We start from the raw sequence: 20,816 nt of genomic DNA on the forward strand, positions 1-20,816 counted from the left end.
GAGATTTCTGTGCGTCAAACAATAGAGCATACAATGATATCAATAAAAAAATATCGAATAAAGCACGCACTCAGTCGCCAGTTATTTTCTTCTACAAAAGCACAGGTATTTCAAATGAAATTCGTTGAATAGTTTTCAAGAAGTTGACTCTTGAAGTCCTTTGTGATATCACTTAAAACCCCAAGGAAAGACTGAACATGTGTCTTCGGGAGCTTGAAATTCATCGCCGCGTTTTAAATGCACAACGTGTCTTATTCTCAATTGTGGTGGCATTTTACAGAGCCAAGCCCTGAAAACTAAAGGTGCCAGGTGTTTACCATGACAGGCACGGAAGGCAGTGCTCGGACTATTCGGTGACAACACTGGGACTCTAAAATTTTGTAAAAGCAAAAAATATAAACATATCAAAAATAATTCTGATAAATGTATTTAACATCAGTTCTGTCTTGAATTCCAAACATGATTTGTTACCCACAATGCAAGGATTTGAGTTAGAGACAAAACTAGAGGTCCAGAACAATGCTTTTCTCTGACTTTCCCTTGATAAAAATAACATTTCTGTAACCAAATAAACAACAGACATAGTAACGGTTTCTAGCCTGCCCTCAGGGGCAACCCTCCTTTTCGCCCATTCATTATGACTGACAAGTTTTTAACAAATCCTTTTTTATAGGGAAAATGTCTTTTTCCTGACCATTTCCTGACCTTTAGCAGGGTGTCTAAAAAAACTCGATTAACGAATAGTGCAGCGGTGAACAGTCATGGATAGTGGCGAATAGTCGTCAATAGTCACCGCTTTAGTTCAGCACTGATCTGGGTTCGTTGAAACTGATCACGTGAAAAAAAATAATAAAGTAAAATAAAATAAAATACGAATGTGAGGTAAGTGCTCTGTGATTAGTTTATTAACTGAAAAGACACAAACGACCTGCTCTGATAACCGGTTATAAAAACAACAACATCTAAGCTACATCTTGCGTTAATTAATTATCCAAACCGGTGGCCAAAGTATATGATGTAAGCAAGTATGTCAGCATATATAGTTTCGGTCAGCGGTTTACTATCAAAAGGCTCGGAGCCATTCCTGCAATTAACGTCATGTTGTAGGCAAAATTTCCTATTTTCTTGTCAAGAGTTTACACAGTTGTGGAGAATACACATGGCTATACTGCATATGACCTGAATGGAGGGTAAAAGTGTTTCTTCAAGGCTGTCTACGAAAGACGAATGGACATCTCAGGTAGGCTGCCATGAAGATGCATTTTCACTTATAAGCAGCTTTTTTTTTTAAAAAAATAAACTACTTAGTAGCTGAAGCTTATATATGGTATGTATTTTCCTAATATGAGTGTTTTGAATTACATGCAGATTGCAGTGCAGCCGTTGGATGATATTAAGTTAAAGGGCTCGCTACGCGCATTGAAGGATTTAGTTCAGACAGCGCTTGGACCAAATGGAAGGTAATTTTAAGTTCTTACATATAAAATCCCTAACTATATCAATGTAAGCGTAAATTTATTGTAATAAAATAAAACACTCAATTCTGATTGGTCCTCCCCACGTTTTAGTGGTCATTGTATTTAATTTGTTACTTGCATTGTAGCTTAGCCAATAACATGCTGTCAATCATGTTTACTGTAGTGTCGGCTGACACTATAGACCAATATATTGACCGATATATTGACCGACACTCAGCCAATACAAGGCTGATACAAGGCCGATACCTGGCTGATGTATCGACCGAGTATCAGTCAACATATTGGTCAACAGTATCAACCTGCACCACCTAATGTAAACATGATCCCATTTTGTTAATATCCCAGGTAATGAAGGGTTTAGTCTGCTAGATACCCTGGTCCCTGGGGTTTTCTTTCTTCTTTTTCTATCACAAAAAGCCATCTTTGTGGTGGTCAAAAAGAGTGTAAAAAGAAACTGAACTCACTTGCTGCTTCGTGACTCATTTTCGCTACTTCAGGGCACAAATTTGAACATTAGGATATGAAGAGAGTGAGAAAACGTCTGGAATCAGGGTATCTTCTCCAAAGACCTAGCACTAAATAAAGTTTGCTGATTCATGACCTGTATTTGACTGATTTGTTAATGTACATTGATGTCAAACCCAGGGGAGGGGACCCTGGCCATATGTGAGAATTTGACATCTACTACACATCATCCCACCCCTTCAATTATTTTAAATACATGACATTTGTACATGTGGGGTCCGGGCGTGAGGGTTGGGATGCTTGACTTTGTGAGAGGAGTACTGAGCTTGAAGCCTAACCATATGTAATTGTTGGATCATCTTGGCAATAAAACCCATCACAACTGTTGGAAGGGAAGGGTTTGTTTTCCGTTATGCCTCAGTTAATTTATAACTGAAGGTAGATAAATATCCATTCTGCCAGCTAGGTGACAATGGAATCTAGTGTCACACTGTACAAAGTAATAGCTGTACCGATACAACAATAATTTCATTCAATACTTTTCACTACAATACATTTATCTTTATTTTAAAAACATGTGAAGTTTCCCATCTTTATACTTGTCTGATACTCAGGTTGAAGTTCTTCCAGTCATCCTCTGGTGGTCATGTGACTGTAACATCAACATCAGGCAAGATTCTTCACAGCTTGTCTGGCTTGTCACACCCCATACCAAGGTTGATACTATCTGCTGTGAAAGGCCATCTTGAAGGCTACAGTGATGGTGGTTTGAGAACAGCACTTCTCTTACTAAGGTGCCTATTAACCTACATGTAATTGCATTTCATCTATCAACACATACAACACATTGCATCCATCCATGAAGCGTGACAAATTAAGCACACAGTTTTACTTTTCAAACGTTTCAACAACACGCACCATGACTGGTACAAAGGAATTTTAAAAGAAAGATTTGTCACGTAAGATTTTAAATTTAAATTTATCTATGACATAATTTTTTATAATATCAATTATTAAATTCTTGAATTTATGAATTTACTTCCATTTTCAACAATGTTATATTGTTATATTTTTTATTGTAAAAAAGTCATTTTAATTTTATGTACTTACATTTTAGCTAGGTTGTATTTTCTTTGTTTACTTGTTTATCAATTAATTTATATTTATGTTACTTAGTTTAAGAGTGGGCTTCCTGCAAGGCAGGTTTATGGCTAAGCGCAGTTGGTACTATAAATATAGAATTGTCTTATCTACATTGAAAGTTTTGTCCGTTATGTATCACATGCAAAAATGTTAAATTATATTTCTCTTTCAAAGATGAAACTAGTAAGATGAAAGTCCCATATTTGGTACGGAACATGTACAAAAAATGTAATGTAGTTGGAATGATTGCAACAACAACTTGCTCACACCTTGGGTTTAACACCTTAAAAAAAAGGTGGAAAGAAACGTTTTGAAAGTAGAGAGTTGTATGAGACCTCATATAATCTTGCAGTTATAGTCAGGGACCAAATCTGCTAGTTTATCTTTTTTTGTAGAAAACTGTTACTGGTAATTGTAGAGGTGTGCATAGATTTATTGATCCTTATTGTTTCTCTGTTATAGTCTGATACAGTCATCCCTTGATCTGCCTGTCCCAAGAGCCCTCATCACTCAGATCAGTCAACATTCACTGGAAGTCATTACCAGTCACCTACAGTCATGTCGATGGAAAATGAACATTGATATTGGTAACATGAAGACCACGCTGTCCATTGTAAACAGCATAATTGGAACAAAGCCTGCTTGTCGTCTTAGTGAATCTGAGAAACAGTATTTAAGTGTGCTCGTCATCAAGGTACAGGATTTAATATTTTTTGTGTGTTTATCTAGCGGTGGATACATGTTCAAGGTGCCAATGCACTCACTTAAGTACAAGTTTTTATTAATACCTCAAACATGACTTACACAAGCTAAAGAGATATAACTACCCAGGCCAGTGCTTCAATCATTGAATGTTTGTTAACTTCTTACTGTGGCTTTAGACTCAAACTTAGAAAAACACATGTTTGATGTGAAATTTGACTCTGATCAGGGATGGTAATAAGAGGACATAACAGGAAATTCTTTTTGAGATAAACCTTGTTAACTTTTTTATTCCACAATGTCACAATGTCACAATGGTTTGACACCATGCATTGATCAAACACACAGGCATTTCTTCAATCACTGCCAAGTAATTCCCAAGACTCTTCAGTGTCTGTCACAGACCTTCAGTCAGTCCAAATAGTGACTTGCGAGGGTGATCCTGTCAATGAATCCAAGATCATACAAGGTGTCATTCTTCAGGCCCCTGATGTTGCAACCTTTCAAAGAAAAAAAGCACTTTTAAGCCATCATGCCAAAGTGGCTTTGTATAATGTCTCAATGGCAGGGGACACTGATGAATGGTTTAGCGACAACGTTAAAATAGAGACAGCAGGAAGTGGTCATGATGTTAACGTGGAGAGTGCTGTGCTACAGCAGATGTTGAAGGTTGCTGATTGGTTGCTAGCTATTGGAGTTAAAGTGGTAGCTTGCCAGAAATGCGTACATCCAGCACTGAAGCAGTACTTGAGAGATAAGGTTTGTATCCAGCCCAGGCAGACATAATCCTAGAAACAGATTTGGGCACCTACCTAAGTGCTGCCTTCACTTCATTTGTTCACCTGCAAGATACAACTGGGAGTTAAGCTAAAGAATTCACCTAGTCATGCATACAGCTGTGTAGTGTTTCTGATATCATTGTAAATCCAAAAGACAGAGATCTTAAGGACTATGCATGCGTGTACAGTATGTGATAGATACAAGTGTTTTTGACTGAAATATTGAATGTCTCTGTCATGAGATGAAAAATGGGACCCAAAATAGTTGTTGACAGCTGTTTTGTTGGGTGAGACAGTTCTAGTGGACTAATTTCTTATAAGGGATTAAAGACATAATACACTGAGATAATGCATAATTTGGACTGTCTTTGGTTTGTTTCTTGTTGTATGTATTGCTTGTGGCACATGGCAATAATAATTATTATCGCTGACAATTAATAGCAAGACTGGCAGCCCTGTAGTCTTCATGGAAGAAATGAGATCTAAATGAAATCTAAAACTCAGCTAATTTAGAAACAATTTCAATTTTTGTACAACTAGTGGGATTGACAGACCTGTACACAGCAGTCACTTGTTAGTTGTTTTTTTTTTTTTTTTTTTTTTTTTTTGATAACTTGTTTTGTTTTCATCATAGGGTGCTTATGTGATTGACCGTCTATCCATTGTTCACATCTCTGCTGTGCGATGTCTGACTGGAGCAACAATCCTGAGCACTTTCAGCATGGACATTACTGAATCAAGCTTTGGTCAAGTCGGGAAGATTGAACATATGGTGTTGAATGACAAAAGGTCAGCTTCCTAAATCCAATGGTGCATTTAACGTATGGTGGTACAACCCACCATGTACTCTACATGTACATCACTTTATTTTAATTTCCATCCTTTGGTAATTATGATTACATAATGTCTTTTACCCTTAGTTTTCATTTTTTCATAACTGTTGTTCTGATCCTGCTTCTTGCTAATAAAATTACTAGATTTAGAGCGGTTTTCAACTGAGTGTCAAAAGTAATCAGGGAGTTACGTAAGTCTTGGTTTTACTACAGTTTGAGATTGGTGGAATAGTCTAATTGGTAAGTAATGGTTTGGTTTTGGTTTTACGGCACTCAATTGAAAACCACTCTATTGAGCCAGGTTTGGTTTGACTTGGTTGAACTGTCCTATCAGAAGCATCACTTCAGTCCATACATTCATTCACCATATACTTGTAGTGTACAGTGACAACAATATCTCAAGTAAATGGGCCTTCTGCATCCAATGGTCACATGATACAAAATGCACCAAGCTGGATGGCAAAGCAATACAGCAGTCTCCCAAACAAACTTAAGGGACTAACCAACCAGTCAACCTTGATTTTGCTTTGAATTAGAGGTACATGCCTTTGCAGAGCTTACATGTATCATCCTGCATGGTAAATGTCGTGTCAGTGACAACTGGTTGCAAAAAGGCCAGTTAGCAAACCTGCTTTTCTTTTTCGTATATTTTTAAACAGCTACATTCATTTGGTGCCAGAGTCCACATTAACTTCATCTTCTGTGTGTACTCTTTTGCTGTGCTCACCAGATGAGACATCCCTTGACGAGCTGAAGACAGTTTGTCAAGCATCTGTTAGTGCGTTACATGAGACTTTGGGATGCCCATATGTGGTGCCTGGTGCTGGATGTCTAGACACACACTTAGCATCATTCTTGAGACAGTATGGGAAAACGAATGGCTCGAAGATTGCTGCAGATCTTGGCTGTACTAGAGGTAAACACCTTGTTTGGCACTGGTATATAGCTTTGTGTGCTTTAGCAGTAACCCTCAGGGTCTTCAACAGTAACCACCTGTACTTCTTGATCTAAGCCGGCTACCCTGCTTAGCTAGTATTCCCATTCCGTATAAACAGATGGCAAAATCAGCCACCTCCAGCAAAAATGCTGCTACTTGGAAACTCTGTGACGACCCTGTAACCTTACTTGCCACTAGAAATCCAAGTTGCAAGCTTGCTGATGAAGCTTGCCTGTTGGCTTGAAATACAAATTGATTGAATTATTTTTAAGTTAGTTTGAAGTCCTTGGACATGCCTTATAATTCCTACTTTAATCTCTTGGAATTTTTTTTTCTTAGGTCAATTTGTTGCTATCATCAACAATGTAGCCCATTGCCTTGAATCCTTGGCCGGATACCTAGAGCATGACAGTGGCAGTCACGTGACTGACTCAGCCAATCAGCATCACTGGAGTCTTTCTGCCAGAGCACTGGATCTTAAGCCCAGCATGCTTCACTGCATGTGTGGTTTGGTGTCATGTGATCAGTCATTAGAGTGGAGCATGATGGGACATGTCGAGAACTCCTCTGGTCATAACAGAGACAGCTGTTGCACAGTGGGTGCTAAGGAAATATTTGACAATGTTGTCCTCGATGTGTACTCAATAAAGATAAATTCTTACAGGACTGCATTTGAAACTGCTAATGCTATAGTAAGAATTCACTGTGTAGTTTGTAGCAGTGTGGCGGGAAATTAAAACTCGCAAGATATTTACGGTGTCGCCTATTGGTTCAGTTCTGTTTTCAACGTCTTAGAAGTAATTTCCCTGTCATCTTTTCTGTTCCAGTTTTATAAATCACAATTAGGTTAGTATTCTCTTTTTTATCATTTGTCATGAATTTTTTGGGTGGTTTTTGGAGGTGGGGGGGGGGGGGGGAGTTTGATAGATGAAAGTTGCACGTCCTTCTGATTCAAGTCCAAGGGAACAAGAAGCTCCAGAGCTTACAACTGGGCCTGTCAGCTTGACCACTAAGTAAAACAGTATGAAAGGCACAGTAGAGCGCCGTACCTTAGTCCCCCTTTCCTAGGCAATTAAAATCTTCATGCACGCGTTGAGTTCTTATTCCATCTTAGTGGAAAGCCAGCAAAACAATCCTTTATTTAAAGTGGTCAGCACGCCACGAGAGTAACGCCACAAAATATTCGAAACGAAAAGAATCGAAAATGACTCCTATCATAATCGGCGTTTTACCGGCAGCCCTGTTTACCCTGAGCATTAAAAAAGCGCCGACAATTGTTTTTGGATACTGTTAGATCTCCTGAAGGCTCGCGTTGTTCGAAAGCCGGTTAACGCTAACCCAGGATTAAAAGTTAACCGAAGTATCAATTTTTCCTATATAAAAATGTGTTGTACTGTTTACGTTTTGTGAAGTTTGAGCTTAGTCAAACTCAGAACAGAAGGACAAACAGTATAAACATAAAACCTCACCAAAAGTTACACAACTTAAATCAAAATTCTCGCTAATCCTGGGTTAGCTTAATCGGGCTTTGGACAACCCGGACAACAAAACGGAAGTGAAATTAGACAGTATGACCGTTAGTGAATTTATGTTTTTTGATTCATTTGGAGAAATCTACCAAACTTGGGTAAATGAATTGAAAGTCTAGGCACTGTCACTGCCCGCTGAGGAAACGGCAGCGTTTCGACACAACCCAAATAACTGTTGCAAACACGACTGCGGAGGCCCTTTGCTCCCCACCGAGTGAAGGTGGCAAAGAAGGAGAGAAAGAGCAAGACGGGTGTGGTAATCTAATTATCAATTCAAAATGTGTTACTTTTATAAAGGAGTATTAATTGAGTAACAATATCGCTTGGAAATCATCGACGAGCCGAAGAGGTCACACAAAAAACTATTGAAACCTCTCGGGAAGATCGAGCACTACTACGAATGACGAACGTTAACTTTATCTTAAAGGTATATTCTATAGAAAATTCAAAAGAAAGCCTCTTCGAGATGCGTAATGTTTGACGCCGCTCATTCGATATATTATGATATTATGAGCCCATAAACTCATTCATCAAAGGCGTCTTTTGCTGTTACAAAACATAAAATTGTATAACATCCCTGGCATAGAAGCTTTCAGAGAAAGTTTAATTTTTTGTTATAGTAATCTGGCTGTGCGCACGTGGCCCTCAACTGCAATGCTCGTCTGTAGTGGAACTTATTTAATCATTTAAATTTTTCGCTCTGTGGTTAATGCTATCGGCTTTGTGTTTACTTTACTACCCTGTACCATACGAAAAACTAATAGCTTCCTGCAAGAAGCCTGAAATTGTGAAATTGACGGTTTCCAAACGAATTCATGATACATATCCAAGCCACGCTTATTGATACTTTTGCGTGTGGTTTAAAATCCCTTAAATAAACTTTGAAGTCCTTTCACTAGACATTTATAAATTATCTTTTCGTTTTTCAGCTAAGCAACGACATCAATGACAAACCTGTTGATTCGACTTGATGGCAGATAGTGATGACTACAGAAACACTGAGCGAGCAAGTAGTCTTGTAAGGGAGGTCGATGATTTAAAATGGAGTGCGTGCGAAAGCAGACGGATTTCAGCTTGTTGTTTTATGTAGAAGCGCTTGCAGTCCAGTTAAACAATGGTGGGGCAAATTGACTTGTAACCCGGAGTAAGTGCGCAAACTGCACTGTTAAACTTAATCAGCAGATATATTTAAGACGTTATCGAAAATCTGAATATCGCAATGGCAAAAAAATAACCCTAATGGAAATGATAAGACCAACCTGTCTTGAATCAGAGCTGTTCCGTGCTGCGCGTGCTCGGCTAACCGACGCCCCTGAAATATTGTTCAGCCCGGCCTGATGTGAATCCCAGACATATCGCCTTAGGGAACTGGGGAAGTTTCGTGCTATTTTTAAAATAGAAAGACTCGTTCTTCCTCCCGCCGACTTTCAGCAGAACATTCGTTTCCGAAATTATCCAACGAAACTTCGGCGACAGCAGGTTTTAATCGAAGCTGCCATGAACACGTTGCTTTCGCGAGAACAATTATTAAGTTCTCGTGTCATGAATATTTAAAAGATAGCTGAGTTTTCTAAAAAGCACATGCCTTGTCTTTTATTTGCTTCAGGAGGTTTTCCTCTTCTAATCAAGAATCTTAACAGAATAAGGCCGGTTCGTTTAATTTTATCTGCAGCTGGTGATTTTAATGCTGTTGCCTTTTTCGTTGCATTCGAGGAGCAATACAATATAAATTGGAATAGAAATCGCTCTAGCTCGCTGTCCTCAATGGAACATTGTCTGGGTGTGATCAAGAGCCCATCACTGGTGTAATATCGTCTTCCGCACGTGTTAGCAGTGGCAAGCTGTTTACATTCACAAACGCAAGCGAATAATTATTTAAATCATTGTCATTCACGACACACAATCATGGCCATAAGGCGTTAAAGACGTCGCCCAACGACGTTTTCCCAGCGGCCGCGTAATACCAGTTATTGACTTGACGTTATTGTAATAATTTCGTAATCGATAACTGATGAACAGTTCATAGATTAGATCAGTTACCAGAATAGTAATTGTTATAATGACGATGACGATGATGATGATGATGATGATGATGATTAAAAGAGGACTGTGATGACGGTAACGATGATGAATTTATCACGTGGCTACTAAAAACATACTACGCATAACGTATCGAAAGAAAGTCGGCGCATGAATCACTATCTATAATTAAAATAAACTATTTTCGCTAATTCAAACGCTCCGAAAATTTAGAGGGCCTCTAAATTACCTCATGTTTTCGGAATTCTTTGTTATTATAAAGCCGAAGTCCCGGAGCCATATTCCCTTTGAGAACCAGAATACATCGAGCACATTAGGACGTTTAGTCTCGAATCATTTTCAATCAAATGTGATCACCTCAGATATGACTTTGTTATTTAGAAAATGTTCACAAATTTGGGTGCTTTCCATTTGACCAAAATTCCGGAATTTTCGAAACGAGGGCAAATTTCTTGAGAAAGTTTCCGAAAATCCGAAAATCACACAACATTTTCGAAAATTTAGGTAAAGCTCACGAGGATATTCTCTTTTCGGTAAATTGTAGAAAATGCTGTTCTATTTGCCTCTGGAAATTTCCGGAAATGCAAACCTGAAGTTTTGGTCGGATGGAAAGCGCCCTTTAACACCAATTTTACGTCTTCTCAGCCTAACGAGTCGCCATAACCATCAAGCTAGATAATGTTCGTCTCTCTCAATGGTTCTTTCTTGGTAACACGTTCGTAGCTAAATGCTGTAAGGTCAATTGTCTGAAATCCACCGTCCAAAATTAATTCACTGACGGCTCGCCCTACAGCGGGAGACTGCTGACTGCCGTGACCGCTAAAGCCGTTCACAAAAATGAGATTCCTTATCTGGGGATGTCGTCCAATAATGGCATTTTGATCCAGTGTGTTGTACTCGTAGTGGCCAGCCCAGGCGCTCTTGACCTGGTGAATTGAAAGATAAAATCACAAGCGCTGATCCTACTACACCTTGGCTAAACATAATACTGTGTATCTTCAGAAGTATTCATAAAAACATTTTCCTAAAACAGAAATTTAAGTTTAAAATCTCTGAAAACATAGTTGACTTAGATACGTCAATTTCCAAAATGCTCCCTGCTTGCTTAGGATGTGTGGCATTATTGTTTGACAAAGGTACTTTGTGATCCCCTCACCCCAAACGACACACACAGACATAAACTCCAGGCTAAATACGGTTTTTACGCTGCCTAATATGAAACGGGAATAGAAGAACATTTGAAAAACGACTCTGAGGGACTTACCTTGAGACACTCAAATGCAGAAATTCTGTGAACTAAATTTGGCTTAATTCTCTTGTGAAAATACTCATAGTCGATTTCAAAATCAGAAGATTCGTGGTCATCTTCCTGTGTTAAAACAATGACAAAATGTTTTTACGCAGAAATTCCCTTTTGATGATAAGCAAGTAATTAAACAATCTATGCAGTATTATCCAGGCTACTTACGGTCCAGACCACCACTCTCTTTCGAAAATAGAGGACGGCTTGGGTAAAAAAAATACTCTTGAGCGGTTATGGAGTAATTGGGGCTGGACACAAAGAACAAAATGTGGCAGAACGGCAATCCACGAGAGTACCAGTTGGAGAACTAAGGAGCAACTAAATGAAGATGCTCTGAGAGCAATATATTCTTCTTTGAATTGTGTAACAAGCAGAAAAACTGCCAAACAAGGGGTATTTTGAAGACGTAAAATGCAAGGCCGACATGCGAAAACTCTGTTCGTATTAAAACGTACCTTGCAAACGGCGGCTCCGCCCGCAATACGAGCGGCATTAAAACCGAGCTGTCCTACCGAAACGACATGATAATAGTGTTTTTCTTCGCAGCTGCAAAAGTAGAGACAATGCTTAAGTCGCTTTGACCTTAACTTGAGAATTCCGCGTTTAATTTGACGAGGAACAGCATATTTCGTTCAGAATAACGCAACTAATATCTTACTTGACGACACTCCACGAACTACGAGAGATTTGTCGGTGACCCATTTTTGGCGCCAAATTAGAAGCTTAGGGAAACAAAATGTTTCATACTTTTCAATTTTTGCAATCTGATATGATTTTTGGAAATGTAAATGCTTGTTAGTGAATATTTAATGCAATCTACAGCGAGAAAAGTTGCTCGATTACAATGCCTTTCCTGTTAACATACATTAACGTCAAGACAGTAAAGTTTTTCCCGCCTGCTGAATCCTGATTGGTCAATTCAAATTTCAGCCGCGCCAGCCGTATGCACGGTACCCACCCCCTTCCCATGCACTCCCCCAAAATAGGCAATCCCATAAGCACCTTCGCCGACACTATTAGCTAAGTATGGGTAGTCTTTTTCAAAGCACTCCAAAAAAACATGACGTCAGCTTATCGTCATCACGAAACGTCACTGTTGCCAAGCAACTGGAACCTTGTCTTGAAAAATACGAGCTGACGTGGGCAATCTTGACTCTGAGCATGCGTAGAGTGATGGGAAGTCCCCGCATGAACCTCCATTGCAAGCTTGTTCCAGGTCAATGCCAAGAATACGAACATCGCCTATTGGTCTCAATTGCCTGAAATTTTCTTGAAGACTCAAAATTGGAATTAAGTTCCAATTTAGTCAACCTAATAGGAAACTAAAACTACAGAAGATGCTCACTATTAATGGTGCCATGCCACAAGCAAAACCACCACCTGCGAGACGACCAGCTACCCCAGAACAATCGATAACAAATGGCATCTCATTTATTTTGGACGCTCGAGCACCATCTAACACAAAAATGAACCGTTTTCTTGGTTCGACTGGTAAATGTATCCCAAGCTTCTTTGCGAGATGCCCTGCACGCGGACCTGCAGCGTTAACCACTGTTCCACAGTCGACGGTCTGTGGATTATTTGGAGAGGAACTGGTAGCCACCTAAGGAGACAGAAGGGCAGCAGGGAAGATACTGATATAAATAAACGTATCAATGTATAACATTTCATATAATATAATGACTGTTGCTACCCTGTGACTGGTCTACAGCTGTGCAATGCACATGAAAGGAGACAATTCACTCAAAAGCTCCTTATCACTACCACTCAACTTTGACTTTTTATATACAGACAATGCAGATTTTAAATTCGATTAATGCAACTTTCGTCTCCTTCAAATGTAGCCTATTTTAAGTGGAAAGTCGTTGCATGCTGAAGTCTTTTTTTAAGGTTACTTTACATTTTCAGAGGCATCTCGCGTCCAAGCGATAAACCCTTATATCAAATAAATGCTTACTAAGCTGGCAATCACATGCACTATACCAAAAATTTTGAAATAGAATTTTACAACCTCTAATTGTGAGCGTCTGAATCATCTTTTGAAAGCTACAAGTCAAAGCAAATTTTGTTTTTCGCTTATTCGATTTGTCCCTCAGTTTCTGGACGCAAAGCGCTAATGAAAATATGTTTGCAATTTGCCATTTTCAGTTTCAGTGAAAAGTTACTGAACATTTTTGAAATGCATGGTTACTGAGTGTGACCCATTTGTGACGTCACCAAAAGTAAGGGGTATCCCCTCCCAACGTCAACCCACACAACGGAGGAGAGGAGGCGGGAGAGGAGGGGGAACCCCCATCACGTCACCACCCTCCTCATGACATCATCCTCAGCCTGAGCATACCCCTCCTCATGACGTCATCCTCAGCCTGAGCATACCCCTCCTCATGACGTCATCCTAGCAGCCCCTCCTCCTCAAAAAAACCTCAACCTCATGCTGCACCCTGTGATTGGCCACCCAAAACCCCCTCCTCATGACGTCATTCTCACACCACTTTTCCCTTGCCCCACCAGTACAGTACCCCCTTACGCACCAGAATTTTGTCCACTTTTTGCAATTTTCTCGAACTTTTATTGGCAGCTATTTTGAATAAATTAAAAAGAAGGGCTCAGTGGGACTGTCGCTCCCACTTTTCACAATGACCCACTTTTACACCCCACTTTAGGGTCTGATTTTCTCGAACTTTTGTTGGTGGCCATTTTGAATAATTAAAAAGGAGGAGTCGCTGGGGTAATTTGGCAGCTATACTTATTACTACAACTCTTACCAGTAGGTTTTTCCCCATTTCCAAGAAAAAAAAAAGACACTCAAAACACCGTTTTCAGAGGACAACTTTGTTACGGACAGGATGAACTTAATTCCATGCTTCTGGAGCCATGCATTAGTAAGTTATCGTTCTTATAATGAACACAAGCTTTTAAAACTTAGGGGGGTAGTTTTTTGTTAACTTTTGAGGAATGTGACCTCGAAAAGCTCATTTTTAAATTCCAACCGTGAAGTCTTTTAACATGGTACCAAATCTGTCCCACAGAGTTGTTTTATAAAAAAAAAAATATTGATTTGGGGGTTAGAAGACCACAAATTTATTTGTTTAAAACTTGATAATGACATTTATCTTAATTTGCCTTTATAAATTTTGGCACATTATCTCTAAATTGGTCAGCAGTACGATAAAATACAATAACTCAAACCTTAACACCGCTTATTTGTCCATTCAGGTCTGAAAAGAAGTCCACGACCTCTCCAGAGATGTATTCCACGCCTAAATGTGTGGCCTTCCTCTTGAAGGCCTTCAGCAAAGACAATGGATCAAACCAACCTTCATCTCCTGTACCTGAAATATTACATTGATCACACAATTAGCAATTCCATGAGCACGCGTTGGATATGAGGTGGTAGATAGCCAATGAGCTAGAGGCGTGAGCGCCAAGTTGGCTATAATAATCTCATATCTGACAAGCGTGAGTGGAATAATTGTTTTATTAGAGACGCCCCCAAAACATAGAAGACTAGACTAAAATACAAATAAAAACGCCCCAAAACATCACACGTACGCTTACCATATTTGTACAGCATGGTATATTATGGCTCATAACCCATGATGGCTAAGCCAATGAAAACTCTTGAATTGCATTATGAAATGATCCAACTTTTAATAAGGGTTGATTTATTCTTAAAACGCAATACAAATATTAAATAATGCTTACCCAACGAAGCTAGTGTTATTCCGTCTGTGTTGAGCCAGGGAAATTGCACTCTGAGTTCGCTGGGTGAAAGAAGTTTGACGTGGCAGCCTAGCATCCTGAAATTATGTAAAATGAGGCATTAACATAATGCATGGGTCCAGTGAACCAAAATCTGGTCAAATGTCCCAGTGGGGGGGGGGGGGGGGGTTGCTCCCAGAATAGTTGGGTTGGGGTGTGCGGCCCACTTCCCACAACCCTTACCCTATTTATGACCAAAATCTGCGACTTTTGCTACCAGTATTTATGACCTGCCCAAAAATTCAATGCCCTATTTATGACCATTGCGGCTGGCACAGTTGCTTTAAACATAAGTTATGAAGGGCTGTTGTTGACGGTCTTATTGATAATTATGATGAAAAAGTAGCTTCTTCCAAGAAACATACCCAAGACTAGAGTGCTAAAACCATACCCTATTTAAGACCAAAATGGCCAAAATCGATACCCTATTTTTGACCAAAACAGCTGAAAAACCCTACCCTTTGGGGCTGCACATACCTATATAGCCCATATAAGGGAGTACCTCCCCCCTCCCAGGTCAAAAGTCTAAGAGCACTTCACCTTTTCGCCTACTAATTAATCACTTTTGTCTTCATCTTACTCTCCCTTAGCCGCTTAATACAACATTGATTTTCATACCTGCATGTAAGCCACGATATTTCAATTTTTCTTGTTGTTTCTTTATTCAGGAATCGAATGTACTTTCTTTCACATTTTGTTCATTACTGATCTTTCTCCTGGATTTTTGTTCTAGTTTTAACCGTATTTCTGAGCCTTAGGTCATTGACTTGGTTGCTAAATCTCTAAATTATAGTGTATCAAACGCGTTTAGATTAATTAATTACTACTGATTTCCTGATTTCCACATTTTGTTCATTACTGATCTTTCTCCTGGAGTTTTGTTCTAGCTTTAACCGTATTTCTGTGCCTTATGTCATTGACTTGGTTGCTAAATCTCTAAATTATAGTGTATCAAATGCGTTTAGATTAATTAATTACTACTGATTTCCTGATTTTCATCATTGTTAAGGCAGCCACCAACCTTTGGAGATCATGATTTTTCTTCATTTTTTCTTCTCCTTCCTTGCTTGCCAGAAACAGATAACCTTGTCTGTTAAGCTGGATGTCAGGGGGTTCACACCCTTCAATTCTTAAGTGTTGATCAATTTCTGTCAGAAACTGAAAGCTATATTGTGACATTTGAATGTTTTCAGCCAAGGAGAATTGCTGTCTAATTCCACCCAGTGAATGTGTTGTTGTCGCCTTTGAGTACTGTGTAAAAATTAAAAATAAAACAAGCATATTTAAAACTAAAGTGAAATTTATCACTAAAAGAGTTTGCAGTCTGACTAGAGGAGGCATCATGGCATCATGGCATCATATAGCACATACACCTTGACAGTATAGAAAAACAACACTTCTATTTGATGATTTCTCCAGGGGAGGGCGGGGGGTACTTCCTTATATGGGCTATATAGGTATGTGCGGCCCCAAAGGGTATGGTTTTTTGGTCATAACTAGGGTATCGATTTTAGCTGATATTGGCCATTTTAGTCATCAATAGGGTATGGTTTTTGCACTCTAGCATTGGTATGGGTATATTTTTAAGAAGAAGCCACTTTTTCACCATTATCAAAAAGAAAATCAACAAAAGCCCTCCACAAATTATGTTTACGGTAATTTAACATTGGTTTTAACTAGGGAACTAATTATAACGCAGGTCTGACTAGGGACCTAATTATAACGCAGGTCTGACTAGGGAACTAATTATAATGCAGGTCTGAAACAGGGTTTTGTTTTAAGGGTCAGGTGATAAATAGGGTTTCGAGTTTTGGTTAGGTCATAAATAGGGTAGTGAATATCGCAGATTTTGGTCATAAATAGGATAAGGGTTTTGGGAAGCGGGCCGCACACCCCCACCAATTTTTTCTGGAAGTAACTCCCCCCTCCCCCTGGGGGGATTTCTCAAGGTTTCAAAGAATAGATGATGTCCTAAAAAAGTAACAATAATTGGTCAGCGTAAAATGCAAACTGCAAACTGCATTTTACCCCTCATTTTACCCTCGGACTGCATATTATCCTGGGTTTGCATGAGCAGTGTGCAGTCTGTCCGCGGTCTGTGGTTTACAATGATCATGACCCGTAATAGAGTCCTAAAGTGTGACATCACAAAAAATAAATTTGAGAAATTATGGGATTTGGCACCATTTTTGATTAGAGCGTCCTTAAAAAAGGGTCTTTGCCAAAAATTACCGCTTAATTGCAATTCCCAGCTGAAATATAAAGGGTGAAAATTTGGTACTGCCCCATATAAATCTCTCTAATTTTGAGTCAGTTCTAAACTGAAGGAACTGAAACCAATTTGGAAGGGTTTGTATGGGATGCTATGAAACTTTGATCCCTTATATCTCTATCAGGAATTGCAATTCAGAGCTAATTTTTGGGATGAGGGCATCTTTCAGGATCCTCTATAAGAATATGACATCATATCCCATAATTTCAAAACTTTTATTTTTGTGACGTCGTCACTTTAGGACTCTATACCACAGTTTTAAAGAGGTCGTAAGGAAGCGCCGACAGACATTGGAAACTGTTACGATTTTGTAACGCAAATTAAGTGGAAAGTGTCATGAACCACGCAACAATATTTTTTTAGCAAAAAAGCATACTATCTTAATGCTTTGCTCTTTTGTAAATTAAACGAAGTAGATTACACGCATTTACAACTGGGTCTTGTTATTTTTTAGTCAGCTATAAAATATACGCTCTGTCCGGCTTGAACCGTTGTTGGAATTATGTTTATATCAGGACAATTAAATTTAGGGTCGCATGGGTCATGGGTCGCACTAGAGCGAATTTTTTTTTGGGTCGGTCCGAAAGACCCAAAAATATCGGCACTGACCAACTTTTTTTTGGGTTCGTTTTCCAGTCGCACATGAAGCCACACGACAAGGCTAAATTCTCGTGTAAAAAAGATAAAACGCTTTTGTAAACAATGATGCTTTCCCGTGAAGGCATACTGTCCATCAATTTTCTTAAATAAACACGCAGTTGACTTGTTTAACGAATTTCTGTTTTCTTTGGGCGATTTTGGAAAAATCTGCCTGTTCCACCCATACACTACGGCGTCTTTGATCTCTTTGGTCCACTGACAATTTTTTTCCAAATTTTGCTTGCAGGGGTCGCATTAGGAAAAGCTCCAATTTTGACCCAATTTTTGGTAAAGCAAACAGAATTCGCTAAACTGCAACCCATGCCTCACGTGCCAAAACTTTGGCCAACTTTGTGTGACTAGATTCGTTCACCAAAGTTGGTTTGATATAACTTACCGTACGATCACGCTCAATTACACAAATTTTGCCAATTTCAGGCGTCATTCTGCTCGCAAGAAAGTAAGCCGATGATGACCCCATGATGCCACCTCCAATGATAACAACATCGTAGAATTTCCTCTCCATGGATGCAGCTAATCCGTCATGGGCTCCTGATACTTTTACTCCAAAGAACAACGATAGACAAACGCAAAATTCAGCTTCAATATGAAATTTACCAAGAGATCACCTCACTTTCTCTTGAATTTACCAATTACTTTGCTTCAAGTAAATTTTGCGTGACATATTGTCTCGTTCTGCATTTTTTTAAACAATGAATCTTTTTACAGATGTCACGCAATATCAACAATTTTTGTATTTTTCATATAGACAAAAACCCACCTCCGCCGATCAATTTATCGTGCCAAATTTAACAAATATGCGATGTGTTTTATAAGAACCTGTTGCAAACTCACGAAGATATGGGATCCCAAACTTGTCAATTTTTAAAAAGAAATGTATACCAGGGGCGGACGTCGCCACCTCGGACTGGCACGCATTAAAAATTCCGTAAAATGTTCCGTTCCTAGCCAGTGTACAACCCCCCCCCCCCCTCACCTCGAAAGTTCCTTGCTCCGCCTACACCTCCCCCCTCCCCACCTCAAAGGAGAATAATCACTCAACAATAATAACAAGGGCGTCTCTGATCGCGATCTGTTCATAAGATTTCAACCATTTTAGTATCAAAATGTCGGCAATAAATATGGGTTATTCATTGCGCAATTTTTATAAACCTCTATTAAGCGGACAACCTCTATTAATAATAATAATAAATAATAATATTTAATATTTCTAAGGCGCAAATTAACATGTGAATATGATCAAATGCGCCTAACAAACCATATGAGTAATATAAATTAAACGATATGCTATGAATAGTGTGATTAATTTAAAACTAATTATTTACAATAATTATGTACATTAGGCTAAGGTAACGAGCTAAAAATTAAAATATTAAAAGCAAGGAATCTAGTAAAAATGTATATAAAACATCAAGAACTATTCAAATGCTTTCCTAAATAAAAACGCCTTCAGTTTGGACTTAAGCGGACACTTGGGAAGGTCCCGAGGGTGTCCGCTTGATAGAGGTTTCACTGTAATTGTGTTTATGGTTAAAATTCCAAATTATTTTAGTGTACAAGATTTCTTTTCCACATTCTTTGGTCATCATCTCGTATCATGCACGTCACGCCACCTCGACCGACATGACCCCACCGGAAATGACGAAAAGAAGTCGGTCAGCGGATAACTACCACTTCCGGTTGATCTTGACAGCTGTTGATTACGATGAACGGTTGATCAAATATTTGTGCGTTCTTTATGCGTCGTGCTTGTCTTGAATGGGTAAAGAAGCAAGGAGAAGTTTATATATTTTTCTACTGTTTTCGACTTAAATTTTTAACGCTGATAAACTTATGACGAAGCGATGGAACAGTCAACCGGCGAGCTTGGACAACGGGGATTTGCAACTTCGTCCCCGGCAATTTCTGAAGTTGGCCGTTGTTATCGGATTTATGATAGCCGTTGCTCTCATTGCTTTGTACTACAGGAACTTTTTGATCATTTTGATTATCATAGCAGTGTGGATATCTTGAACAACGAAGGTAAAACGCCCGACAGTTGCTCACGCTGGGAGATTGCGTTGCGCTATTTTGGGCGAAACTGCGGTTGGCTTTTCGACTCGATTCTGTCCTGTTTCGCCGTTCAAGTTTCCATCACGTTACTGCAGCTTACATATTCATGGTCTCAACAAGTCATTTTGATTTTGAATGATCTATTTGTTGGCGACATGTCCACGGAACACTTGAAAAGGACAAGATATCGTGTGGGTAACCTCGAAGTTATATGATAAAGGACAAGTTGGTCGCACGAGAAAGCATTGGATCACTATGGAGTTTTCAAGACGTCTGAGGAATGAAGCATTGTTTTTATTACAAATAGATGATAAACTTAGATATTATACATTCATTTATTCCTTTTAACACTAGTCTCTTAGAGACTTTTAGGAGCTATTTCCATCTCGATGCATGGAAACCGTTTTAACGAGGTTTGCATACGTACAATTTTATTAGCTCATGATATTGAAACTTGTAAGGTTCGCTAAGCTTATATTGATGTTGTAAAATATGCATGAAACATAGACAATGACGAAAATAGAGCTCTAGGCGAAATCAATAAGGCTCAATTAACCTCATGTCACGGTTTTCTTTTGAGAGGCAGCATTCTCTGATAGATGTGAGCATATTTGAAGAAATTATTGGTCATAATCATTGTAAAGATACTCTACATGTCTAGACATATTAACATGCATTCTGAGCTTTCTGCTAAATTTAGCACTAAAGCTCTGCAAATAACCTTTAGTATCATCAATCCCACTTTACAAACCTTGCATGACACAAGGTGTCCCAACCCTGACAAAACACCTATTTATTTTTATGTAAAGATCTTCACACATTTGCTAGTTTTGCAAGAATGTGGAAGATCCCAGCAAGAAT

General features: G+C 39.0%; 2 protein-coding genes across 4 annotated transcripts in view; one reads left to right on the top strand and one right to left on the bottom strand.

The window, feature by feature from the left end:
- LOC145465519 (molecular chaperone MKKS-like) overlaps positions 1-9,910 on the top strand; it is a 42,839-nt gene extending 32,929 nt beyond the window's left edge. Inside the window, exons 1-8 of one of the 3 annotated variants that reach the window (XM_081449396.1) lie at positions 917-1,240; positions 1,369-1,460; positions 2,558-2,737; positions 3,549-3,780; positions 4,137-4,547; positions 5,202-5,356; positions 6,060-6,316; positions 6,677-8,250. In XM_081449396.1, the coding sequence (XP_081305522.1) occupies positions 1,184-1,240; positions 1,369-1,460; positions 2,558-2,737; positions 3,549-3,780; positions 4,137-4,547; positions 5,202-5,356; positions 6,060-6,316; positions 6,677-7,074 (1,782 nt within the window). In that variant the 5' untranslated portion in view covers positions 917-1,183 and the 3' untranslated portion in view covers positions 7,075-8,250. Of the gene's footprint in view, positions 1-916; positions 1,241-1,368; positions 1,461-2,557; positions 2,738-3,548; positions 3,781-4,136; positions 4,548-5,201; positions 5,357-6,059; positions 6,317-6,676; positions 8,251-8,795 lie in introns of those variants that run through there. The other 2 variants (XM_081449454.1, XM_081449330.1) reach the window with 2 other exon arrangements.
- A 187-nt stretch (positions 9,911-10,097) lies between these two features.
- On the bottom strand, positions 10,098-19,005 carry LOC145466791 (FAD-dependent oxidoreductase domain-containing protein 1-like). Its single transcript, XM_081450537.1, has 7 exons — positions 18,280-19,005; positions 15,993-16,222; positions 14,915-15,009; positions 14,399-14,541; positions 12,555-12,812; positions 11,171-11,275; positions 10,098-10,832 (listed from the first exon to the last, which is right to left on the bottom strand). Exons 1-7 carry the CDS (start codon positions 18,406-18,408, stop codon positions 10,578-10,580), a joined length of 1,215 nt encoding a protein of 404 aa, XP_081306663.1. The 5' UTR covers positions 18,409-19,005; the 3' UTR covers positions 10,098-10,577.
- Between the last annotated feature and the right edge of the window lie 1,811 nt (positions 19,006-20,816).

Source organism: Orbicella franksi, chromosome 1 (genome assembly GCF_964199315.1).
Source record: "Orbicella franksi chromosome 1, jaOrbFran1.1, whole genome shotgun sequence".
Lineage (NCBI taxonomy): Eukaryota > Metazoa > Cnidaria > Anthozoa > Scleractinia > Merulinidae > Orbicella > Orbicella franksi.